The 27,676-nt window shown below is 43.7% G+C and overlaps 1 protein-coding gene across 1 annotated transcript in view; it reads right to left on the reverse strand.

Moving 5' to 3' along the window:
• The window catches only part of hydin (HYDIN axonemal central pair apparatus protein), a 1,560,590-nt gene that overhangs the window by 136,200 nt on the left and 1,396,714 nt on the right, over positions 1–27,676 (reverse strand). Inside the window, exons 74-77 of the mRNA XM_069900939.1 lie at positions 22,587–22,794; positions 21,160–21,381; positions 17,687–17,856; positions 8,144–8,342 (exon numbers count right to left, since the gene is read on the reverse strand). Coding sequence (XP_069757040.1) covers positions 8,144–8,342; positions 17,687–17,856; positions 21,160–21,381; positions 22,587–22,794 — 799 coding nt within the window. The remainder of the gene's footprint in view (positions 1–8,143; positions 8,343–17,686; positions 17,857–21,159; positions 21,382–22,586; positions 22,795–27,676) is intronic.

The following is a 27,676-nucleotide window of genomic DNA, read 5'->3' on the forward strand; positions in this document are numbered from 1 at the left end:
CCCTGTAAGTACTGTGGGTCCTGGTGTGGGCAGATCGACGATCGAGCCACAATTGCCCAGCTAGGAACCAGTAATGTTCCCAATGTGGCAAGAAAGGCCACTTTGCAAAAGTGTGCCTCTCAAAACCTGCCAGCAGCTTAGCAGCCCTCTATGACCTCCCCATCTCCCCTGCAGACCCCTCCACGTGTGCGTGCCAGGCGGCACCATTTTCCCCGAGACGACTTCTGCCTTCCCTGACTTTGATGGTGCAACATCCAGCCCTGCCAGTGATTGTTGCAGCAGGTGCCCCGAGCACCTGCACCAGTCCCCGCCCTCGCCAGCACCGCTCGGCGAGAACTACAGTGACGTCACTTCCAGCTCACAGTGTGATGTCACTTCCGGCAGATGTAATGATGTCACTGCCACCGGCTGTGATTACATCACGTCCCCCGGGGCAATGGACACAGCTGCGGAAGGAGGCCAGCAATGAAGCAGCCCCCCACGTGCCGCTGCCATCTTGGGCCAGGCAGCGGCCGACACAGAGGGCTTCTGACGATGTTGAGAACGACGTGGTCAACACGGGTGATGACCGGCCTATCCTACCAATGCTACCCATGCCTCTGGGTGCCATCGGCTGCTGCATGCCGCACCCAGTGACCAACGTCGACATAGTCAATATGGGTGATGACCAGGACGCCCTTCCAATGCTCCTCATGTCTCCGGAAGCCATAAATCACTGCACAAAGCCATAGAGTGATGATTCGAACTCCGAGATGGTCCTGGCCGCCATCACACTGACCAGGGACATTCCTCACGACCTCGGGCACTCAATGATGGACGTGCAAGTCAACGGGCAGGTAACGAAATGCCTGCTCGACAGTGGCAGCACCAAGAGCTTCATTCACCCAAGCGTGGCCCACTCCCTGAGATTAAAGGTTCACCCCACCACCTGCTTGATTGCACTCACCACCAAGGATAAGACTGTTGGTACCCTTGGGCGCTGCTCAGCCGATATAACTGTGGGAAGGGAGACTTACACAGGGTTCAGGCTCCTGGTCATGCCCAAACTCTGTGCCCCAATCCTCCTGGGCCTAGATTTCCAGGACTACCTGCAGAGTGTCACCTTTGCCTTCGGGGGGGGGGGGGGTCCCAACCTCCACTCATATTACACAGCACACCATCCTGTACCAGTTCCATCGAGTTCCCTTTGGGTTCACAAACAGGGTATCCATTTTCCAGCAGGAGATGGATCGCATGGTAGACCGGCACAAGCTAAAGGTGACGTTCCAGTATCTGGATAATGTTACTATCTATGGCTGTGACCAGCAGGAACACGATGCTCACCTGGAAAAATTCCTCCAGATGGACGCGGAGCTGAACCTCACTTACAACAAGGAGAAGTGTGTGTTTAGTACCACCTTCCTCACCATCCTGGGGTACATCATGGCCCATGGAGTCGTCGTCCCAGATCTGGAAAGGATACTCCCATTAATGGAGTTACCCATCCCCCCACGCTAAAGGCCCTCCGCAGGTGCCTTGGCACCTCTTATTACTTCCAGTGGGTCCCTTGCTTCTCAGACAAGATCCGCCCACTGGCCCAAGCTACAACTTTTCCTCTCCCACCCGAGGCCCAGACAGCCTTCATCTGCATCAGGCAAGACATTGCGGACGCCATGATGCAGGCTGTGGGTGAGGACTCCCCTTCCAGGTGGAGATCGATGCCTCTGAGGTGGCTCTTGCTGCTACCCCCATCGGTTTCTTCTCCAGGACCTTCCACATCTCCAAGCTAGGGCACTCCGCCATTGAAAAAGAGGCCCAGGTGATTGTGGAAGCAGTCCGCCACTGGCGACACTACCTGGCCGGCAGGATATTCACACTCCTCATGGACCAGTGGGCAGTGGCGTTCATGTTTAAACCTACCCACAAGAGTAAGATCAAGAACGACAAGATCCTGCGCTGGAGAGTCGAGCTGGCGACCTACAGTTACGACATCCAGTACCGCCCAGGGAAGATTAATGACTCCCCCGATGCGCTCTCTCACATCTGCGCGTCTATGCATGACAACAGGCTGCAGGCATTGCATGAGTCCCTCTGCCATCCGGGTGTCACCAGGTTGTACCATTTCATTAAGTCCCAAAACCTGCCGTTCACCATCAGGGACATCAGGGACATGACCGAGGGCTGTCAGGTCTGCGCGGAGTGTAAACCCCGCTTTTTCCACCCGCCCCAGGCCCATGTTGTAAAGGCTATTTGGCCTTTCGAGCATCTCGGCATGGACTTCAAACAAATCTTCCACAAACCAAAACCTCCACTTCCTCACGGTAGTGGATGAGTACTCACGCTTTCCTATCGCTATCCTTTGCCTGGACACCTCCATGGCCACTGTCATCTGGGCCGTGGGGCAGATTTTCACCATGTTTGCCTATCCCGCCTTCATCCACAGCGACTGGGGGTCTAGTTTCATGAGTGACGAGCTGTGTCAGTACCTGACGGCAAGGGGCATCACGACCAGTCGCACAACGAGCTATAACCCGAGAGACAATGGACAAGTGGAATGCAAGAACGAGGTGGTCTGGAAGGCAGTCATCCTGGATCTCAGGTTGAAAGGGTGGGCCGTTGAGTACTGGCAGGAAGCCCTGCCCGAGGTGCTCCATGCCATTCGGTCATTGCTGTGCATTGCTACCAATGAGACCCCTCACAAATGCCTCTTCTCATTCCCCAGGAGGTCGGCGACTGGAATGTCCTTCCCAGCATGGCTCACATCATTGGGACCGATGCTCCTGCGTAAGCACATACGAACACAAAAGGCCGAAGCTCTGGTCGAGCAGTTTTTCCTCCTACATGCAAACCACAACTACGCCTATATTAGATTTGGCAGTGGCAGGGAGGACTGTCTCATCCAGGCACCTGGCACCAACAGGAGCACCCACCACACCACGCCACCCTCCAGCCCAGGACGACGCTGACCGGGCATACATCCCCGGGGCACGCAGGACCTCCTTGACCACCAGGGGGTTCCTTCAGCCTTGGGAGATGAACCTGCCCCCCCCCACCCATCTAATATGACCCTCATACGTCGACCCCTGCCCCACCCCGGCCACCCCTCTGCGTGGCACCACACCAGCCACACAGACTCCTGCCACCAGCCCCCCCACTTCCCCTCTGACCAGTGACCAGGAGCCAGTCCTATGACGGTCAGAGAGACCCCGACAACCACTAGATCATCTCAACCTGTAAATATTATATGTATATAGTGGGTGCGATTCCTTGTTACTGTCCCCCAACTCCGGGACAATCTTAGAGAAGAGGGTGAATGTGATGGTACACCACCGGCCTACTGCAGGGAGCAACATCTGTACCTGCAGGAGTGTAAGGGGGGCTGGACAACACTTGGTCGGCTGTCAATCAGTCGGCCTGAAGGGATCAAGCCCTATCCGGTCGGGTGTCAATCACCCTCCGGGATATAAGCCTGCGCCGGCCTCCCGAAGCTCACTCAGAGTTACTGCAGCTACAGCCAGCCTGGCTCTGTGGAAGTCTTTGTGGATTAAAGCCTGTTGTACAGTCTTTACCTTGTGTGTGTCTGATTCTGGCTAACAGTGCACCACAAGGATTAAAGTCCTAACCTGTTTAATCTTTCCCTGTCACTCCCTGATTGATGCACAGTCCTGACAATGCTCTGATCTGATCACGTTTGATGTTACGAGGTCTTTTAGTTGCTATTTCACCTCAGGAATTTTTTGTTTTATCTTTCCTTGTCTGAGTGCACTGAAGTAAAATGCATAGATATTCTGATTTTTGACACTGCTGAAGGGCTCAGAACTGAAACATTGATTGACTTTAGTTTCCAGTGGATGCTGCATTATCTGCCGTGTTTCTCCAGCATTTTTGTGATCAGAAGAATCCTGGGGCAACTTAGCTCATAAGACTATAGGAGCAAAAGTAGGCCATTTGGCCCATCAAGTCTGCTTCACCATTCCACCATAACCTTTGAGACTCAGACTTGAATGAGATTGGCATATCAATCTAACCAGAAGCAGCATGTACAATAATCTGGGTCCTTTACACACACTCATCCTTATCTAGATGGTGGCACTGCCTGACTTTGTATGGCTTATGAATATTAGAAGCTGTTCCAAAAGCTTTCTATTCACACAAAATATCTGCATACAACTCATTGAGATATATGATAATCCTGGGATTTGGGTGAATGTTTCTTCACTCTTTGCTCAAGGTTGCATCTACATATTTGGCAATATCTGTCATGGGTTTCCAAAGGGACTGCGGTGGTCGCGTGGAAATGTATAATATTTGCAAGGTATGTTTCACTCGAAGCTGGGGCTGTTGGGAGAAGCAACATTTGTGGATGGGGTTTGCTGGGCCAAACAATTGGTTTCCTTGCTGAAATGTTTGACAGCTCATTGAAATGGGAAAGGTAGGAGAGCGTGAGCCAGGGTGCTATTGGACCATGACAAGTGCCAGCAACTTTGGTCCCTGCAAACACTTCTAATGTTTGGCCTTGTGGTCACCAATCAGGGCATCGTCACAAACTGGGAAATGTTGTTCATAGTCTTGCCCCAGAACATAAGAGAATATCAGTTTGAGGTGAGGGGAGCAAACTGGAATGGATCCATGTTGCTATTCAGAGAGGTGCTGAAATGCTTCAAAACTCTTCATCGTTGCTGATGTGAAAGTCACTGGTCAGAAGTCATTCAGGTAGGTGACCGCACTATTCTTTACACCTGTTTAGGTAGGTTTATGCACTATTCTTTACACCTGTTTGAAGTCAGTCGGTACCATGTCCTGATGGAGTGAGATGTTGAAGATATCCATATACATTAGTAGGTTGGGCTGCAAAGATTTTTAATACTTGGCGGATATTTACCTCGGATTCACTCTCCTTCCACTCTCTGGCTTCTCCCCCAAGGAAAATGTTTAATCCAAATTACCACCTCATCCTGAATAAAGGTAACTGAACATTCTTTACCAAACTTTACATTGTGGTCTATCTTGCCAGAATTGAAACACCAGATTGAAGCACCAGATTGAAACACTCCTCACTGATGCCACTAATGGCATCTTAAATGCTTGTAATAATCTTTGGCCTTTTTCTCTTTCCAGCCTGTTATTGACATCACCTCTCTAACTCAATCATCTTGATGGAACTGCATTCACGTGACTGTACTTTGGAACAGCCAGACACAGAGAATCATCTGTAGGGTGGCTCTCCCACACTCACGTGACTGTACTCTGGAACACCCAGATGCACAGAATCACCTGTAGGGTGTCTCTCCCCCTTTCACGTGATTGTATTATGTGAATGGAGGACCATCGCCTTCCCAAGATCGTGTTCTATGGCGAGCTCTCCACTGGCCACCGAGACAGAGGTGCACCAAAGAAGAGGTACAAGAACTGCTTAAAGAAATCTCTTGGCGCCTGCCACATTGACCATCGCCAGTGGGCTGATATCATCTCCAACCGTGCATCTTGGCGCCTCACAGTTCGGCAGGCAGTCTTTGAAGAAGACCGCAGAGCCCACCTCACTGACAAAAGACAAAGGAGGAAAAACCCAACACCCAACCCCAACCAACCAATTTTCCCTTGCAACCGCTGCAACCGTGCCTGCCTGTCCCACATTGGACTTGTCAGTCACCAACAAGCCTGCAGCAGACATGGACATACCCCTCCATAAATCTTTGTCCGTGAAGCCAAGCCGAAGAAAGAAAAAAGAAATTATGTGAAACCCAGACTCAGAGAATCACCTGTAGGGTGTCTCTCCTCCCAAGGATCTGTAATTTCCAGCTATTTCTTTTTCTTCTCAGTACTGTTCCATAACAACTCTATTCAAATACTGGGTGTCACTTTCAACATGAGTACTGATAACACCTCTTCTCTTGACCCCAAATGTGTCTGACTTTTTATCCAACAGGATTATTTGGTGAGCAGAAATGTCTCCAAGTGTTGGGAAGATTGAACCTGTCTGAATCCCATCACAGATTTAATTCCATTGGACTCTCACTGGCACTGAACTGAAGCTGAACCAGATTGTTTCATGTTCGACCAACACTGTGACTGTACAACATGTCCCAACTCCAGACCTGCCTCAGCTTATCTGCTGCCCCCATTACCTCCACTCTCAGTTATTCCACTGAATGCCAGCTAGTTCTTTCTGCACCCCATCTCATGGCACATCCTGAAAACTGAACGCTGAGCATTCCCACATCCCAAGAAGTCAGTAGCTGGGCTGACATTTACAAAATGATTGCATTCCAGAAAACTGGTTATGATCAAGCTCCCACTTTTCAGCCAGTCATTCCCAAGACTCTGAATCTCCATGAACTACCTCAACCCTCAATCTCCAGTCTGAGCATCTGCATCACAGACCCATTTCCAACCCAACCAGAGTTTCACTTAGGTGCTTCCTTTATCGCACACCACATGGTCAGGCCCTTCAGCCCACCATGTCTTGTGCAGACCATGATTCCAAATTAAACTAATCCCATTTGTCTGCATGTCATCTATATCCCTCCAACGTGCTGTAACTGTACGGGGTACCGATGAGACCACACCTGGAGTATAGTGTTTAGTTCAAGTATCCTTACTTGGGAAAGGTGACACTGATTTTGGAAGTGATGCAGGGAAAGTTTGCCAGCTTGATTCAGGAGATGCAGGAGTGGGGAACAGAGAGGGAATGGCCCGGGTCTATACTCCCTGGAGTTTTGAAGGATGAGGGGGGACTTTATAAAAAATATAAAATTATGAAAGGAATAAATGAGGTAACAGCAGGGATGGTTTTTTCCACTAGCAGGTGAGACTAGAACTGGGGGATATAGCCCCAAGATTCAGGGGGGAGGGGTAGATTTATGATGGAGATCAGGAGGAATTTCTTCTCATAGAGAAGGGTGAATCTGTGGAATTCTTTGCTCAAGGAAGGAAATTAGGTTGTCTCATTAAATGTATTTAAGACACAGATAAATATATTTTTGAAGAACAGTGGTATTAACAGTTGCGGGGAACGGGTGGGTAAGTGGAACTGGGTCCAGGACCAGATGGGCCACGATCCTATTAAAGGCCATGCTCCTGTTTCTTAAGTTCTTGTTTTAATTTCCCAACTGTTCATGTGCCTGTAAGAATGCCTCATAAACATTGCTGTGGTGCCTAATTCCACCATGACCCATTCCAGGCACCACACATCTCCTTGAAATCCTCTTTCCCTCACACACCTTGAACCTCTACCCTCTGGTATTTCCATTCTGAAAAAAGGTTCTTTTGCCCTATTGAGCACCTCATAATTTTATAAACTTCTATCAGGTTGACCTTCAGCCTCAGAAGCTCCAGAGGAAACCACCCTAGTATGTCCAAATGCTCTTTGTAGATGATGCCCACCAATCCAGGTAATGTTCTGGTGAATCTCTTCAAATCCCACACATCCCTCCTGCAATGTGGTGACCAAGACTGAACACAGCATTCCAATGTAGAGCAACTAAAGTTTTATACACTGCAGTTAAACAAGAAATGTTTACATTTGATTTTTATAAACATTATAAGTTTTATACATTCATAAAATGTATTGCTTCATATTAATGTTTGATGCTGAGTATTGTTTTATACAGTTGCAGCATGACTTGCTGTCTTTTATATTCAACACCTGATTGATAAATGCCACATGCCATGGTTTGGGAGCCTTGCTTGAGACCACAGCTGTGTATGTGTTGGTAGCGATGGGGGCAGATAGTTAGTGGAAGAAGGGTGCGAGGTCCTACTGTTGATTATTCCATAGAAAAGCCTTACTCCTAGATGAATGGATCCCAAGATCCATCGCATCGCATCGCATCGCATTCCACTTTTGAACAAACGGTGTGCTCTTTAAAAAGAAAGATAAAAGCCCAGTGTTTTTCCCTGTTCCTGGGTTTCAAGGTGTGAAAGAATGACTGACTATGGACATTTAGCCAAAGACCTCATCGAAACTTGAGCTGTGACCCACGTCACTGCACCCTCTACCCCCGGAGTTCAGAGACTCTAAAAAGAATAGCAGCTGCTGCCATCAGGCCTAAAATATTTCAGCAAAATTCCTCTGATTGTGATGTCTGGTTTGAAAATTTCTTTGTCTGCCCCATCCACCAAGAATATTTCAGCTGTGATCCTAACCCTAACCCCACCACAGTACCTTCATCTCTGTCCCTTGGCCAAGAATCTTCACGCCCTGGTAGCTGAGTCCATTGATTGCAAAGGTGACCTCTTCTTGATACTTGACTGGTTCCCTTGGGTAGAAGTAAATGGCAGCTTCCACAGTTTTCTTTGGTGCCAGGGTGCAGGGCTGGAACCTCACGTCCATGTAGGAGCTCTTGGGGAACAAACACTCCAGGCTTGTCAAGGGACAAAAACAAAAGCAAAAAATGGTGCACATTACATTCAAAGGATGGTGGGCATTGTTGTTCCACAAGTCCAGGGAATTCTGGTTGACTTCTTTGAGGATTGTGGCAGGATTATGAGGGGGAGCTCCCTTACTGTGCTAAGTTCCAACTGCTGATGGAGTGAGAGGGTGATAATGAACAATTGCCACTTTGGAGGCCTGTAGCACAGGGGTCAGGTCTGGGTCCTTTACTGTTTGCCACACCTATTAAGTTTTAAGTTTAAGTTTATTTGTCACAAAATACCAAGCCCAGCGAGGAGTTCTTCTGTGAGCAAACTATCAGGTTACCTCCAGAATTCATACAGGCAAGTAAAAAACAGAATTTGAAGAGTGTTGGATTGCAAGGCAAAGGAAGATCAATTAGCAACGAGCAAGGGCAGTGTGAGAGCACTGTGGTGGGGTCCATTCAGCGGCTGATGACTGGGGAAGGAACTGCCTTTCAAAGTATTGATGAGGCCAGAGAAGAAAGTATGTGATGTGTTTTTCAGTGTTTTTCATATAGTTCAACATGGCCATCTCATATTCTGTTTACACCTCATTTCCGCTTCGTCACCACCACCTTCCCCCTTTTCCCCATTTTCATCTCTATTTATGAACTCAATGTATGACAACACTTTTAAAACATAAAATACTTCAACAACTCCCACATCTAAAATTCCCTTAACCCCAAATGTCCCCCACACCCCCCCCCCCCAAGTTGCCCCTTGTCCCTTGCCAGGCAACCACAACTCCCTTCTCCATTTGGAATATGAACCTGCTCGCAAGCGTCAACTGATTTCGCAGTGAATGTTATTCTCTCCCACCCAACCCCCTCCAGAAAAGACTTTTATCTTCACATATAACAAAGCTCACCCTCTTTTTATTCCACCCCTTACTTCCTTTCTTCCCTTTTCTTTCCTTTCTTTAGTTCTTATACATTATTTTTACATCTTTATATGTAGTTTGTCATCGTTCTTCTTTCTTGTTACATCTCATCATCTCTCCTTCTGTCCTGCAGGTGTTTTGCAAATTCTCGTGCTTTCTCCAGATCCGAGAACAGTCTGTCTTGCTTCCCCGGGATAAATATTTTAAGCACAGTTGGATATCTTAACATAAATTTATAGCCTTTTTTTCCATAGGATCGATTTTGCTGTGTTAAACTCCTTCCTCTTCTTTCGGAGTTCAAAACTTATATCTGGGTAAAAAAATATATTTTGACCCTTGTATTCCAATGGTTTTTTGTCTTCTCTAATTTTATTCCTTGCCCTCTCCTGTATATTTTCTCTTGTGTATCTCAGAAATTTTACTAAAACGGATCTTGGTTTTTTTGTGTCTGTGGTTTCGGAGCTCATGTTCTGTGTGCCCTTTCTATTTCCATTCCTTCCTGTAATTCTGGCATTCCCAGGACCTTTGGGATCCATTCTTTTATAAATTCTTTCATATTCGTGGCTTCTTCATCTTCCTTTAGGCCCACTATCTTTATGTTGTTTCTCCTACTATAGTTTTCCATTATATCAATCTTCTGAGCTAACAACTCTTGTGACTCTTTAACTTTTTTGTCACTATCTTCCAATTTTCTTCTTAAATCATTCACTTCCATTTCTACAGCCATTTCTCGTTCTTTCACATTTTCTAATCTTTCCCTATTTCTGTCATGACCAGCTCTATTCTACTCACTTTTTCTTCTGTACTTTTCATTTTTCTTTTCATTTCATTAAATACTAATGTCAACCATTCTTTTAATGCTCTCATTTGTTCTTGGATTTTAAAAAAATCTATATACTGTCCATCTATTTTACCTTCTATTCCTCTGTGCAGAGTTTGGTTTTCCTCTTCTTCTGTGTCTGCACCTGTGTTTGTGTCTTCTTCTCTTCCTTGTATCTGTGTCTCTTCTAACTTTCTTGTTGAGCTGCTTGCCTCACTTTGCTGGGCATCTTCTTGTATGGTTTCTTGCTGTTGGTCCTCTTCTTCTGGGCTAGTAATCTATTGGGCCTCCTGTTGCTGTTCTTCTTTCCTATCACTCCCTTTCCTGTTGCTTTCCTCTTCTTCCAGCTGAGAGCCCTGATGTCGGGCATCCCTCAGCTGGTCACGCTGGTTAGTTCTCTCCTCAGCTGGGTCCCCCTCCTGTCGGTGTTTTCTTTTTCCTTAGTGTGCACATTGCGAGCTTCTGTTTGGCTCAGAGAGCCATTTTTGCAGTCCAGCGGATGGGAGATCGCAACTCTGCGGGGTCGTCACCAACCTTGGGGAGCGGGCTCTTTTCTCCATGACGGCACCCTGTTTCTTCATGCAGGTAAGGCCTTCTCCTTTCTCTTCCGGCATCTTTTCTTTTTTTTCCCCTGTTGTTTTTACTTTTTCCTTCTTGGGTGCCATTTTCTTTCTTTTCTCCACAACTTTATCCTTTATTTGTTGTGTTTTGTGTTTCTTGAACTTTGTATTTTCTTAACCTTATTTCTTATTTTATGGAGAGGACTGGTATTGTCCTACCAGCCACTACTCCATCACCAAGCCCTGAGGATTTGAAGGTCAATTTTTCATACAGATTGGTTGGAATTACAGCATAGTTCAGGCCCTTCAGCCCATGCTGTTGTGCTGATCAATCTAACCCTCACACCCATCACACTCTACTTTTCCTACAATCATGCACCTATCTAAGAGTTTTTTGAATGTTCTCATTGTTCCAGCCTCCGCCACCCCCTCCGGCAATGCATTACAGGCACCCAGAACTCTCTGTAAAAAAACGTACTCTGACATCTCCCTGAAATTTTCCTCCACTGACCTTAAACTGATTTCCTCTGGATTTTGCTATATTGTTGGCCCAAGATAAAGACGCTGGCTGTCCACCCGATCTAAGCCCCTCTGCAAAGTTACCTCTCATATTTTGCCACTCCAAAGAGAAAAGCCACAGCTCTGTCAACCTGGCTTCATAAGGCATGTTCTCCAATCCAGGCCACATCCTGGTAAATCACTTTACCCTCATTAAAGCTTTCATACCTTTCTGGTAATGAGGTGACCGGAACTGAACACAATACTCCAGGTGTGGTCTCACCAGAGTTTTATACAGGTGCAATATTACCTCGTGGTTCTTAAATTTAATTCTCAGGTTAATGAAGGCTACCATACTTCTTAAACACCCTATCAACGTGCAGCTACCTTGAGGGATCTATGGACCTGGTCTACAAGATCTCTCTGTTCCTTCACATTGCCAAGAATCCTGCCATAAAGCATGTACTCCACCTTTTTTTTTAAATTTTTTATTTTTCACACCATAAACCACATTAACCATGATACATACTTTTTCCTTTTCAAATATATACAGTGCCATTTTCTCCCCCCCCTCCCTCCTCCCATCCCACCCTCCCTACCTCCCCCCTCCCGTCCATTTAAAGTACAAAATCTAGGATACATTAAACCAGTCAAACAATGTTGTCATTCAATAAAAATAAACAAGAAATTCCACTGAGTCAATTCTTTTCATTTCCTTCTCCTTTCGTTAATTTAGGTAGTGAATGTCCCCGGTAGGTTTTCGCTATTGTGTTTCATGTAAGGCTCCCATATTTGTTCAAATGTTTCAATATTATTTCTTAAACTATATGTTATTTTTTCTAATGGAATACATTTATTCATTTCTATATACCATTGTTGTAATTTCAAATTATCTTCCGATTTCCAGGTTGACATAATACATTTTTTTTGATATGGCTAGAGCTATCTTAACAAATCTTTTTTGTGCATCCTCCAAATCAATTCCAAATTCTTTGTTTTTTATGTTACTTAGGAGGAAGATCTCTGGATTCTTTGGTATATTGTTTTCTGTAATTTTATTTAATATTTGGTTTAGATCTTCCCAAAATTTTTCTACTTTCTCACATGTCCAGATTGCATGAATTGTTGTTCCCATTTCTTTTTTACATCGAAAACATCTATCAGATACTGTTGGGTCCCATTTATTTAACTTTTGAGGTGTAATGTATAGCCTGTGTATCCAGTTATATTGTATCATACGTAACCTCGTATTTATTGTATTTCTCATCGTTCCAGAATATAACTTCTCCCATGTTTCCTTTTTTATCTTTATATTTAAATCTTGTTCCCATTTTTGTTTAGTTTTACCATTTGTTTCCTCATTCTCCTTTTCTTGCAGTTTAATATACATATTTGTGATAAATCTTTTGATTATCATTGTATCTGTAATCACATATTCAAAGTTACTTCCCTCTGGTAAACTCCGACTGCTTCCTAATTTTTCCTTCAAGTAGGATCTCAATTGGTAATATGCCAGCACTGTACCTTGAGTTATATTGTATTTATCTTTCATTTGTTCAAAACAATTTTCTATTCTTTTGATCCCTTTTTTCTCCCATTCTCTAAAGGAAAGATTATCTATTGTAAAAGGGAGTAACTTGTTTTGCGTCATTATTAGTTTTGGTAATTGATAATTTGTTTTATTTCTTTCTACATGAATCTTCTTCCAAATATTGAGTAGATGATGTAATACTGGAGAACTTCTATATTGTACCAATTTTTCATCCCATTTATATAATATGTGTTCAGGTATCTTTTCCCCTATTTTATCTAATTCTAATCTAGTCCAATCTGGCTTTTCCCTTGTTTGATAAAAATCTGATAGGTATCTTAATTGTGCGACTCTATAATAATTTTTAAAGTTTGGCAGTTGTAAGTCTCCTTGTTTATACCATTCTGTTAATTTATCTAGTGCTATCCTCGGTTTCCCCCCTTTCCATAAAAATTTCCTTATTATTTTCTTTAACTCCTTGAAGAATTTCTCTGTCAGGTGTATTGGCAATGCCTGAAATAGGTATAATATCCTTGGAAAAATGTTCATTTTAATACAGTTTATCCTTCCAATTAGTGTTAGTGGTAAATCTTTCCAATGCTCTAAATCGTCCTGTAATTTTTTCATTAGTGGATAATAATTGAGTTTATATAGTTGGCCGAGGTTTTTATTTATTTGTATACCTAGGTATCTTATTGCTTGCACTTGCCATCTGAATGGTGATTCCTTCTTAAATTTTGAGAAATCCGCATTATTCATAGGCATTGCTTCACTTTTATTTACGTTAATCTTGTAACCCGACACTTCTCCATATTCCTTCAATTTCTTATATAATTCTTTTATTGATAGTTCTGGTTCTGTTAAGTATACTATAACATCATCCGCAAATAAACTGATTTTATATTCCTTGTCTTTAATTTTTATCCCTTTTATATTATTTTCTGTTCTTATCAATTCTGCTAGTGGTTCTATAGCTAACGCGAACAATAAAGGTGATAGTGGGCATCCCTGCCGTGTTGACCTGCTTAAGTTAAATTGCTTTGATACATATCCATTTACTGTCACTTTCGCCAATGGTCCCTTATATAATGTTTTAATCCAATTAATATACTTCTCTGGTAAACTGAATTTTTGCAATACTTTGAATAAATAATTCCATTCTACTCTGTCAAAGGCCTTCTCTGCATTTAAAGCAACTGCTACTGTTGGCGCTTTACTCCCTTCTACTGCATGAATTAAGTTAATAAATTTACAAATATTGTCTGTTGTGCGTCTTTTTTTAATAAATCCAGTTTGGTCTAGATTTACCATTTTCGGTACATACTCTGCTAATCTGTTTGCTAATTATCTTATAATCTGTGTTAAGTAAAGATATTGGTCTATATGACGCTGGTGCGAGTGGATCTTTCCCTTGCTTTAGTATTACTGTAATTATTGCTGTTTTACATGAATCTGGTAAGCTTTGTGTTTTATCAATCTGGTTGATTACTTCCAGGAGGGGAGGAATTAATAAATCTTTAAATGTTTTATAGAATTCTATTGGGAATCCATCCTCTCCTGGTGTCTTATTATTTGGTAATTTTTTTTTATTATCTCTTGTATTTCTACTATTCCAAATGGTTCTGTTAATTTATTTTATTCCTCTATTTGTAATTTTGGTAGTTCAATTTTAGTTAGAAATTCATCTATTTTCCCTTCTTTCCCTTCGTTTTCAGTTTGGTATAATTGTTCATAGAATTCTCTAAAGTTTTCCTTGATCTCCTTTGGATTATATGTGATTTGTTTGTCTTTTTTCTTTGATGCCAATACCATTTTCTTAGCTTGTTCTGTCTTAAGCTGCCATGCTAGAATTTTGTGCGTTTTTACCCCTAGTTCATAATATTTCTGTTTTGTCTTCATTATATTCTTCTCCACCTTATATGTTTGTAGTGTTTCATATTTTATTTTTTTATCTGCCAATTCTCTTCTTTTAGTTGTATCTTCCTTCATTGCTAATTCTTTTTCTATATTTACTATTTCCCTTTCCAACTGCTCTGTTTCCTGATTATAGTCCTTCTTCATCTTGGTTACATAACTTATTATTTGCCCTCTAATGAACGCTTTCATTGCATCCCATAGTATAAACTTATCTTTCACTGATTCTGTGTTTATTTCAAAAAACATTTTAATTTGTCTTTCAATTAATTCTCTAAAATCCTGCCTTTTGAGTAACATGGAGTTTAATCTCCATCTATACATTCTTGGAGGGATGTCCTCTAACTTTATTGTCAATGGTCCGATAATATTCTAGCTATTCTTCCATCGGTTTAATTATAAATTTGGTTACTTTGTTCTTCCTGTTAATTTTTTTCCCAGTTTTGTCCATATTTGAATCCAAATTCAGGTTGAAATCCCCTCCTATTAATATGTTCCCTTGCGTATCTGCTATCTTCAAAAAAAATATCTTGCATAAACTTTTGATCTTCTTCGTTAGGTGAATATACATTGAGTAGATTCCAAAACTCTGAATATATCTGACATTTTATCATTACATATCTCCCTGCTGGATCTATTATTTCCTCTTCTATTTTAATTGGCACATTTTTACTAATTAATATAGCTACCCCTCTTGCTTTTGAATTATACGACGCTGCTGTTACGTGTCCTACCCAATCTCTCTTTAATTTCTTGTGCTCCAATTCAGTTAAATGTGTTTCTTGCACAAATGCTATATCAATTTTTTCTTTTTTCAGTAAACTTAGCAGTTTCTTCCTTTAGTTCAGCATAGCCATTTTATACTTTGTTTATCTTCCCTTTCCATTTCTCCATCATTACCTTTCCTTCTTATCCATTTCTGCTTTTTTGTTTTGAACACTTTATAAGACAACATTTCTAAAACATCAAACATTTTCCCTATTCTCCTATTTAAAACTTCTTTTACCCCAATCTCCCCTCCCCCTCCTGAGTTGTCCTTTATCCCTTGTCGGACAACCACATCTCCCCTCTCCATTTGGATTTGCGAATTCACTCGCAAACGTCAGCTGATTTTGCAGTGACCGTAACTCCTCCCCACCCAGCACCCCCCAGAAAAGATTTCAATTTTCATATGTAACAAAGGTCACTCTTTTAATTCCCTCCTTATTCCCTCTATTCCATTTCCCTCCCTTATTAATTCTTGTCTATACTCTATATATTTTCCTCTAAATACGGATACATTCATGTATGCACACTATATATATACACACATATACCCCTTTACACACATACATATAGATTGTGGTCATTTTTACTCTTATTACATGTCTTCATCTCTCTGCTTGTTTTGTAGTTGTTCTGCAAATTTCCTTGCTTCCTCTGGATCTGAGAATAGTCTGTTTTGTTGCCCTGGAATAATTATTTTAAGTACCGCCGGGTACCTTAACATAAATTTATATCCTTTTTTCCATAAGATCGTTTTCGCTGTATTGAACTCCTTCTTCTTCTTCAGGAGTTCAAAACTTATGTCTGGATAGAAAAAAATTTTTTGACCTTTATATTCCAGTGGCTTTTTGTCCTCTCTTACTTTCTTCATTGCTTTCTCCAATATATTTTCTCTTGTTGTATATCTTAAGAATTTTACTAAAATGGATCTTGGTTTTTGCTGCGGTTGTGGTTTCGCGGCTAAAGTTCTATGTGCCCTCTCTATTTCCATTTCTTCCTGTAATTCTGGTCTTCCCAGGACCCTGGGGATCCAATCTTTTATAAATTCTCTCATATTCTTGCCTTCTTCATCTTTCTTAAGGCCCACTATCTTTATATTATTTCTTCTATTATAGTTTTCTATCATATCTATCTTCTGAGCTAACAGCTCCTGTGCTTCTTTAGCTTTTTTTATTAGATTCTTCTAATTTCTCTTTTAAGTCTTTTACTTCCATATCTACAAATGTTTCTCGTTTTTCCATATTTTCCACTCTTTTTGCCAATTCTGATATGGCCACTTCCATTTTATTCATTCTTTCTTCTGCGTTCTTAATTCTTCTTTTTATCTCATCAAATTCTTATAATTGCCATTCTTTCACTGATTCCATATATTCTTTAAAAAAAAGATACATCCATTGTCTTGCTTTTCTCTTCTTCTTCCTCTTCTTTCTGTTCTTCTTCTTCTTCTTCTTCCTTTGGATTGACCATCTGTTGTTTCCTTGTTTTCTTTTTACCCTCTTCTTTCTTGTTGTCGTTATTGTCTGTGTTCTGCACCTGCTGCTGTGCTGCAGGTGTCTCTCTCAGCTGTGGAGATCGACTCCGCAGCTGTTCCCCCCTCCCATCAGTGTGTTTTTTTTCATGCGCATCGCGCATGCGCGAGGAGTCACGCATGCGCGGTTGCGCACTTTTACTCGGCTCTGCGAGCCATTTTTGTAGTCCCGAGTCCGGGACCTCCACTGACCTGTGGGAGCAGGCTTCTCTCTCCGCGGCGGGCCTCTTCGGCAGGTAAGGCCTTCACCTTCTTCTTCCGACGTCTTTCCTTCTTCTTTTCTTCCCGTTGTTTTTGGTTTTTCTTTCTTTGCTGCCATTGTCTTCACACTTTTACTTTCACTTTGTTTTGGTTTTTAAGTTTGTGCCTTTGTTTTTTCTCTATCTTTTTTTAACTTTTCTGGAGAGGGCTGGAGTTCCCCGACCGGCCACTACTCCATCACGTGACTCCCCCCAGCATGTACTCCACCTTCAAGTTCAATCTTCTGGTACATCACTCCACACTATGTTTAAGAGTCACTTAAACAGCTGCTTAAATAAGCAAGATATGGAATGATACGGTCCAAATGCGGGTAAATGGGATCATTGTAGTTGGCAAAAGAGTAGGCATCAACTAGGTGGGCTGAGGGGCCTGCTTCCATGCTGTATGATTCAGTGTGTAAATAGGTACTCTCTCAGACTATAAGGGGTGTAATATAATGTGTGCTGCGCTATTGCATGACAATAAAGGATTCTTTAATCTTGACTTTCATTTAAAGTCCACCAGGGAGTCCAGAGGGCTGGTTACACTCAAACAGTCACAAGGATGGTTCAGTTACCTGACCGGATGCTCCTGTTGATTGATGATGGTCAGGGACTTCTGGCAAGGTGTCATGCCGGCGTTGTAGATAAAACATGGCCCAAAGTCATAGGTTGTGAAAGACAAGTGGATGTTTGGGGCCAATATAGATCCAGTGAGGACACAGGCAAAGACGGGGCCTTTCTCGATCTGTGGAGAAAAGCAGGGTTCACTGCATGAACATGGGATGTAATGAGGGTGTGAGACAATGCTGCTGGCTGCTTCATGGGCCACAGCCATGGCTGACAGATTTTTATTGAGAGTGGGGAGTGGAAATGAAGCTAACCACCTGCTCATATCTGGGAAGGTGGGGCAGAAAGAGGTGGGACAGAACAGGGTGAAGACATTGGAAAAGGAGAAAACTGGAACAGCCATTAACACCATCAGTCTAGCTTTGGAAGTGAAAGGTGGTAAACAAAACAGGAAGAACAGGTATGACAGCCCTCTCTCTCACAATGGAACAGCTTCCTCTCTCTCTCTCTCTCTCTCTCTCTCTTACTCTCTCTGAGGCAGAACCTCCCTCACTGAACCATATATCACTATTGGAAAAAAATCACTCTCTCTCGCTCTCTCTCTCTCTCTCTCTCTCTGTCTCTGTCTCTCTCTCTCTCTCTCTCTCTCTCTCTCTCTGGGAAAAATGTCTCTGTCACTGAGAGACAAACCTCACTCTCACTGTGGGTTAGAACCCACTCACTATGGGACAGAACCCCATCACTGTACGACAGAACCCACTCACTGTGGGTCAGAACCCACTCACTGTGGGTCAGAACCCACTAACTCTGGGACAGAACCCAATAAATGTGCGACAGAACCCACTCACTGTGGGACAGAACCCACTCTCACTGTGGTCCAGACCCCACTCACTGTGGGACTGAACCCACTCTCACTGTGTGACAGAACTCACTCACTGTGAGTGAGAACCCACTTACTTTGGGACAGAACCCACTCTCATTGTGGGTCAGAACCCATTCACTGTGGGCTAGAACCCACTCACTGTGGGACAGAACTCACTCTCAACACAGAGAGAGCTCGATGAACTTAATGAGTCAGGCAGCACCTGTGGAAGGCTACAGATGGCCAATGTTTTGGGCTAAGGGATGGGGGGGGGAAAGGACCTAATCGACGGTTAAGAGGGGTGGAGGAGCACAGCCCAGCGAGTATAGTTAAATACACATGGAGCGGGGTGGAGGACGTAATGGGAAAAAAACAAGAAAAGGTTAGGAGGTGAGGATAGGAAGGGGCAGAGGACTGAGGAAGATGATCATCAGGTATGAAGGGAAGGGAGTGAGGGGATGTAGGAAGGAAGGTGTGGGTGATGGGCAAGTGGAGAGGGTGCTATACGAGGAAAAAAATGAAAGTAGAAGGACGAATGGGGCCAGAGAGAGCAGAGAGAATCAATGGAAATTGGAAGTTGATGTTGTAGACAATCTCTGCAATCTTCAACCAGACAGCATCAAGGTATTGTTATGGCTTTGTGTGCATGCATGCATGTGTACGTGCGTGTGTGCACCAGCTTCACTCAAGGTCACAACCTAGAGTGGAGTTCAAGGATGGTCTCAAGGGAAGAAGAGAGTGAGTTTTTATCCTGCACCCAGCGAGACAGCCTGCCCAGGTGAGCTCAGTTGGGGAGGGGGACTAATTGGAAGTTGTCCTGACCTGTGGATAGGTCTGACCTTCATTGAAATGGGGAAATGACTATCGACCTGCCCCTTGTTTGTGTGGTCAGATGACCCTCCAGGTGCAAACACATGGAAGCTCCTTTGCTGTGACCTGACCAACCTCCTGTCCAACATGTTAGATAATCCTCTGAGTTACAGCTGCATAACCTGCTGAGCTTCTCAGCTCTGGGCACTCACTGTCAGTAGGAAGTGAAATTCAGGAATGTATGAACAGGAAGCATGTCTCCAAACTTCAAGGTTCCTTTTGTTGTCATGTAATAATACAAATATTACATCATCAATTTGTGGGTGGTCTCGACCTGACCATATAGATAGACCTTAGCTTCCAACCTACGTGAGTTACGTCCACCCACACATTCAACCAAAACTTTTTAGAAATATTTATTAAAACTACTGTACAAGTACATATTTTGTATTAAAAATACTCTATTCACTCATTCCCACTCCCGGCGGCAGCCCAAACTCCCTGCTCCCTGTCAACAGCTCAAGGTCCCCATTTCCCATCAACCCCCCCCCCCCCACCCCCGCAGCCCGAGGTCTTATTCCCCGGCTTATGGTCAACCCCTAGTTACAACCAATCCTTCAGTCCCCATTACAGTTATAAGTCGGGGACTACCTGTACATGTCAGTGTGATTAGATTGTCATCATATATATGGAGACCCAAAGGGCCTATACTGTTCTATCTTCTATGTTTTAAAGATTGACCACAAATCCAAAAAACCCATTTGTCATGCAACGTCTATGTGTGAGGGAATCAAGAGGATGTTGAGGGCAGAAGGGCTCTGAAGGCTTCCCAATCGAATTGGAGATTTGGATCTGGAGCCTGGGTTGCCGATGGTTAGGGGTGTTGGGCAATGCTCATGCCTTATGGAAGACAAACGTTGAAGTGTATCACGTATATTAGATTTTTAATGTATTATTATGTGACAATAAAAGGAACCTTGAAGCTTGGAGACATGCTTCCTGTTCATACATTCCTGAATTTCACTTCCTACTGACAGTGAGTGCCCAGAGCTATGATGAGGTGCAACACACAAACATGCTGGAGAAGCTCAGCAGGTTATGCAGCTGTAACTTGGAGGATTATCCAACATGTCAGACAGGAGGTTGGTCAGGTCACAGCAAAGGAGCTTCCATGTGCTTGCACCTGGACAGTCATCTGAATACACAGACAAGGGGCAGGTTGAAAGTAATTTCCTCATGTCAATGAAAGTCAGACCTACCCACAGGTAAGGACATCTTCCAATTGGCCCCCCTCCCCAACTGAGCTCACCTAGGCAGGCTGCCTCACTGGGTGCAGGATAAAAACTCACTCTCTTCTTCCCTTGAGACCATCCTTGAACTCCACTCTAGGTTGTGAGCTGGTGCACGCACGCACGTACACATGCATGCACGCACACAAAGCCTTAACAAAACAAATCATGGATATTTTCCCCAGGGGCTCCGGTTTCCTCCCATCATTCAAAATGTCCCAGTGGTGTAGGTTAATGGGATGTAAATTGGGCGGCACAGACTCGTGGGCTGAAATGGCCGGTTATTGTGCTCTATGTCTAATTTTTTTTTAAAATGCCACTGTGCCTGTAAGATGACCTGTCTTTTACCACCAGCCCTCTCCCTGAAAATATACATCAAACCACAAATCATGGCAACATAGTTCAAGTCCATGGAATGAGAGAAGTGGGAATATTGATAACTATCAGCAAGTGAGTTTAATCCTTTGTGGGGTGTGATGGGGCCCGCTGATGCCATGCACGGCAGACCCTTCTCACCTACCTTCAGTGTTAGCTCCACATCCTTCAGCACCAACTTGTGATTTGGGCAGAAGTCGACCTTCACTGGGACACTGCTCCCTGCCTCGATAATCTTATCTTTGCATATAAGTTTCAGGCAGCTCAGGGATCTCGATGGACCCAATAACTCCCACTCAAAGTTAATGTTAAATGTCCCAAGATTCGTGATGATAAAACGATAGCAAATGTGGTCGTTCAGTTCCACCTGTAAACACATTGACAACAGAACAAAAACCAGCTCAAACCCATGATGCGATAAAGAGCTAATTTTACTCTCAGGTGTCATGATGTTGTAGTTAGTAGTGCCGATATCTCACAGCGTGAGGGTTAAATCCCAGACTTAAATGCTGTCTATGTGGAGTTTGCATGTTCTCCCAGGTGCTTCGGTTCCCTTCCACAGCCCAAACACTGGCCACTGTGTGTGTGAAGGGTCAAATCTGGATGGAGTTGATGAAAATACCATATATGGGGAGAATTAAATGGGTTTGATGCAGAATCAGTGTAAATGGGAGGCATGGACTCGATGGGCTGAAGGGGCTGTTTCAGTGCTATATCTCTCAATAACTATAATTATTCATTAACAGGTGGGAGTATGGGAATATCAAAATCAGGACTGCCTGGCTGGGAAATAGCTTCTACCTAGAGCAGTAGTTCTCAGCCTTTTTCTTTCCACTCACATACCACTTTAAGTAATCTCTATGCCATCAGTGCTTAAGGTGGGATGTGAGTGGGAAGGGAAGGTTGAGAATCATTGCTCTAAACCTGATTGTTACTGAAATATTTTGCTTGAGAAAAATTGTCATTGGCCCATTTCCTTTGGAGTTCTGAAACAGTGCACATAACGATTCAATTAGGGATGATTAAAACAGTGGGTTTCAAACGTTTTCTTTCCACCTTAAGCAGCCCCTTACTAATCACAGAGCAACTATGGCACAGGGATAAAGTGGTAAGTGAGTGGAAAGAAAAAGGTTGAGAACCACTGATCTAGAGTATGGGCTGTAAACAGTATCATGTAACTAAGTAAATAATTCCAAAATATTTGGACATTTATTTTTAACTTGTCTCTTTGTGTATGTATATGATTAGTATGTGTTGTGCATTGTGTGTGTGCATGTATACTGCTTCATCTGGTTTTATAGGTATAGTCAGATGATAATAAACTAGAACTTGAGGTAAAGATCTAAAAAGGATTGTGGAAACATGGAACACTATGGACAGAGCTCTAAGAATCAGCTTTCTGGGGAAGGGTAAGGTGTTCGAGGGTTTATATCAGTTCACCACTCTCATTCACTTGTGAGGCTTCAGATGATACACACCATAACTTTAATGGAAAATATTTATTCGAAGAGGGTGTTGAATAGTTCCTTAAATCACATCATATTACTTGTGTAGTCATCATTCTGTACTCACCTCTCCAAAAGAGATCTCATTGATACTCTGTTGATTGAGTTCAGTCACGGTCCCATTACTGGCTTCACACTTAACCACGACGTTCATACGGTATGCATGCATCTTGACATTTAAGGTCAAGGGTGTGACCTTGGACTTGACATCACACAGGATATTAAAGTTCACCTCTCCCTCTGTGGTGGCTGTGCAGGTGAAGACAATCGGTGTCCTGTATCAATAGCATGAGGAGACGAACATTCAGGCCACAAACTACGTCAGGATGTACACCTGCGTCTGCAGTTTATGGACGAGGTTAAGGTTGGGACACAAACTCTCTACAGTCTACACCAACAGTTTTTCATATGAAACACAATTCACTCTAATGGAACATATTCTGTCAGGTTACAGCCCAGGCAGAGCTGAAGGAGAGAATTCCTCCTCTGCTGTCTCCTCACCTCAGTGCTGAATAGTCAAGCCATCATCCTTACACATTCCCCTTCACCCTGAGACCATACTCCTCATTCCAGACTCTCCATACAATCTCTCAGTCTCTCCTATCACATCACAATTTCCAGCACTCCAAATATTTGAGCCTAATATTTCTTCAGAGTGAGGAGGAATTACAGCAACTGGACAAGTTTGGTGAGACCACATCTGCAGTAGGAAGCATATTTTATATCTCCAGGTTTTAGAAAGCAGAGTCAAGCATGAAAGTCTGTAGATGCTGTGATTGTCGTCAAGATGCCAAAATGCTGGAGAAACTCATCTGGTCTCGCAGCATTCATAGGAGGTAAAGATATATTACCGATGTTGCAGGCCTGAGCCCTTCCTCAAGGTAATATATCTTTACATCCTATGGACATTGCGAGTCTAATTGAGTTCCTACAGCATTTCTGTGTTTTGACTATGGAAGAAGATCCCTGCCTTGGAATTGGATCTATTCCTGCGATGATGGAGTTGTCCTTGTATCTGATCTTGACCTTACTTCCTCATTTCCATCTAAGCATTGTAACATCTCACCCCTTGATTATCAGTCTCCAACTTAAAATTATTTAATGGCTCGACTTCCACCAGGGGCAAAACAAAAAGACCTATGGCACATCTAGTGTGTGCTGAACTATGAACTATTATTCTGCCTTGTTCCTTTAATCTGCATCATAGCCCTCCATATCCCTCCCATCAACATACCTATCCAAATTTTTATTAAATGTCAACATTGAGCCTGCATCCACCCTTTCTACTGGCAGCTCGTTCCACACTTCCACTACTCTCAGTAGGCAGAAGTTCCCCCTAATGTCATCTTTTCCCCTTAACAGTTCTTGTCTCACCAAACTTCAGTGGAAAAGGTCTGCTTGCATTTACCTCTCATAATTTGGTGTGCTTCTATCAAATCTCCTCTCATTTTTCTAAACTCCAGGGAACAAAGTCCTAACTTGTTTAACCTTTCTCTATAACTCAGCTCCTCAAGTCCCAACAACATACTTGCAATATCTTTTGGGGAAAAGTGCTCCAAAGACTCAGAACTCTCTGGAAAAAAACAAAAATCACCTCTGCTATGTCTTAAAAAGGTTACCTCTTATTTATCAGTGATTTCTTCTCTTTCCTGAACTTGTTTCTCTACAAATTCTCCTCAGATCCACTCTGTAAAAACTCTCAGGATCTTGCATCTTTTGATCATTTCCTCTCATTCTCTGGAGAAGCCTTCCCTGTCCAATCTTTCCTCATGAGGTAACATGCCCATTCCAGGTATTACCAATAAATCTTCTCTGATTTATGCCTCTATTGCTTTTACATCTGTGACTGAAGAAGGAGATCAGTACTGTACACAATACTTCAGATATGATCTCCTCAATGTGCTATTTGACTGAAGCTAACACTGATATTAACAAGACCAATCTCAGAATCTCAGTGTCAAACATTTTTGTATGTGTTCTCAGCAGTGTTGGATATGTATATACATAGAGCATGATAACGGGCCCTTCTAGCCCACAAGCCTGTGCCACTCAATTACACCTAATTAATCTACAATCCCCACACATTTTGAAGGATGGGAAGAAACCAGAGCACCCAAAGGAAACCCATGAGGAGAATGCACAAACTCCTTACAGAGAATGCCAGATTTGAACCCCGGTCACTGGTGATATAACAGTGTTAACTATGTATGCTAACTATGCCACCATCAAAAAATTCCCCTGGGAGTGGAGCTAAACCTCAGAGCTGATGGGAGACTGTCGTTCAACCTGGAGATGTGATTGCATTCCAGAAACAAGGTCACCCCACCTCAACAGTTGAACTGCAGTATGCAGTAGATACTCAGAGGCAAGGACTCTTGAGTGGGCACTCAGAGTCAGAGAAAGTGGCTGAAGTATTAAATGAGTATTTTGCATCAGAGTTCACCAAGGAGAAGCGAGCATTGTGTTAGAAAGCTTAAGTGTTGCGGAATTCTGAGATCAAGAAAGGCCTTTACAGGAGCATTAAGGCAGACCAGTTCCCTGGGTATCTAACTAAGGTGATTTAACGAGGCCACTGGGGAGACTGCTGGAGTCTTGACAAAGATCTTTGGCTGTTCATAAGCAACAGGTGAGATCCCAAAGGACTGGACAGCAGACGATATAGTTTCTATGCTCAAGGAAATAAAGATGATCTTGGAAATTATAAAGGCCAGTGAGCCTCACATCAGTGGAAGGGAAACTATTGAACAGGATACTTTGGGATACTGTGACCACGACTTTGCAAATGCACATTTGGAAAATCGTGGTCACACTAAGGAAAGTCAATTTGGCTTTGTGAGGGCCTGGACATGTGTTAACAAGTTGATAGAGTATTTTGAGGAGATGACAAAGATGGTTAATGAGGGAAGGGCAGTGAATGTTGTCTGCTTGAATTTTAGAAACACACTTGACAAATTCCCTCATTGTAGTCTATTCTACAAGATACAGTTGCATGATCCATGATAGTTGGGATTCAGAATTGGCTGGTCCATAGTAGACATAGGGTAGTGGTGGAAGACTGTTATTCAGGCTGAAGGACTGTAACCAGCAGTGATCCACAGGGATCAGTAGTGAGACTCCTGTTGCTCATGATATATATATATATATATATATATATATTTATATAAATTACTTGGATGAAAAGGTAAGCTGCTGGTTTAGTAAGTTTTCAGATGACACAAAGATTGGTGCATTTGTATACAGTGCTGAGCGTAATCAAAGAATGAGAAATGATACAGATCACTTACAGATATTGGCAGAGTAATGACAGATGGAGTTTAATGCAGACAAATATGAGGTTTTGCTAATTTATGAAGTAAAATATAAAGGAAACATTGTGGTGACCCGCCACCGCGGAGATCGAGCTTGCACAGCTTGCGGTAGTAAACAGCAGCATAACACACTGTAATATGGCACTTACAGCGAACCGGCGTGGTTGAAAGCTGGAGCAGTACGAGACCAGCTGCCCTAAAATGGTGCTGGCCAAGCTGCCCAGCTAACAGATGCTGGAGAAGAAAGATATTCACATGCAAGAATGTTCCTGCCCTCTATTGTTATTCATGAAGCTGATATCAGCCAAATAAACGGCAAGAATCCAACTGTATAAAAGGAGCCTTTTCAGCCTCAATAAATCTGAGCTTAACCTCCCACACTGTGAGTGTATGTGTGTCTTTATAGCAGTCTGCTACAATTAGTGACGCCGATGGTTTAGACAGCGCAGTTGGCCTCAAGCTCCCGACCTTTTGGACAGTTTGCCCTGGCATGTTGTTCGACCAGGCTGAGGCTTAGTTCCAGATTCAGGGCATCACATCTGAGTCCACACGATACTACCATGTGGTCAGGGCCCTGGACCCAGAGACTGCAGACAGAGTGCCCAACTTCTTCCACAGGCCACCATCAGAAGACACTTACACTGCTTTTAAAGAGCTATTAATCGAGATGTTCGGACTCTCGCGGTGAGAGCGAGGTGGACGTTTGCTTCACCTGGATGGGATTGGAGACAGATCCCCGTCAGCACTCATCAACAAGTTGCTGGGCTTCCTGGGAGATGAGCAGCCCGGCATCATATTCGAGGAGGCATTCTTGGAGCAGCTGTCCGAGGACATCCAACTGCTTCTGGTTGATCTAGATTTCAGCGACCCTCCTGTAAAATCGCAGCATGGGCAGATATTCCGTGGATGCAGAAGCAGAAGTGCACAGCTACCATGGGGCTCATCATGAAGTCTTGCAACCAGACCAAGGCAGGCCCTGGAAAGGAGCGGCAAGGATGTGTCCAAGTTGAGATGGTGCTTCTACCACCAAAGATTGTGCTCTGAGGCCTGCTGATGCCGGTCGCCCTGTGAGTTCCAGGGAAACGACAAGGCCAGCCATCATTGATGGCCATGGTGGCTGGCCATTGAGAGAGCCTCCTGTATGTATGAGATCACCTTTCCGGTAGACGATTCTTGGTGGATACAGGAGAGGAGGTCAACGTGATTCCCCCGACAGGTTTGGACACTAGATGCAGGCAAATGGGCCCTGCGTTGAGGGCTGCCACAACTGCAGCATACTTCTCATGGGAGTTCATGCTGGCAGAGTGGAAGAGCCACTCCACGAAGCAGACCCGGTGGGCCCACAGCCTCAAGGGCAAGAGATGTGCACGTGGAGATGTTCCAAACTTTCGGACTGAGAGCTGTCGGGGTCCTGGCACTGCACCTGGACTCTGTCCACAGCTTGGACGATGAGTTCTCCAAGGTGCTGGCCGAGTTCCCAGCAATCCTTTCCAGCATGGTGTCAGGCACCACATCCTTACCAAGGGTCTACCTCTCCATGCAAGGGCAAGATGACTTCCCCCAGAGAAGTTCCAACTGGCCAAGGAGCAATTCTGCAACCTTGAGGAGTTAGGCATCGTTCGGCGGTCTTCGGAGCAATGATCTTCTCCAAAGGTGACCTGGTGTGAGGGTATCACCAAATCGCGGTGCATCCTGATGATATCCCCAAGATGGCCATCATCACTCCATTCAGGCTGTTCGAGTTCTTTTGGATGCAATTTGGGCTCAAGAATCCGGCACAGACTTTCGAGTGACTGATGAACGCGGTGAGCCGAGACCTGGATGGCACCTTCGTTTACTTAGACAATAT

Source organism: Narcine bancroftii, chromosome 10 (assembly GCF_036971445.1).
Source record: "Narcine bancroftii isolate sNarBan1 chromosome 10, sNarBan1.hap1, whole genome shotgun sequence".
NCBI classification, from domain to species: domain Eukaryota; kingdom Metazoa; phylum Chordata; class Chondrichthyes; order Torpediniformes; family Narcinidae; genus Narcine; species Narcine bancroftii.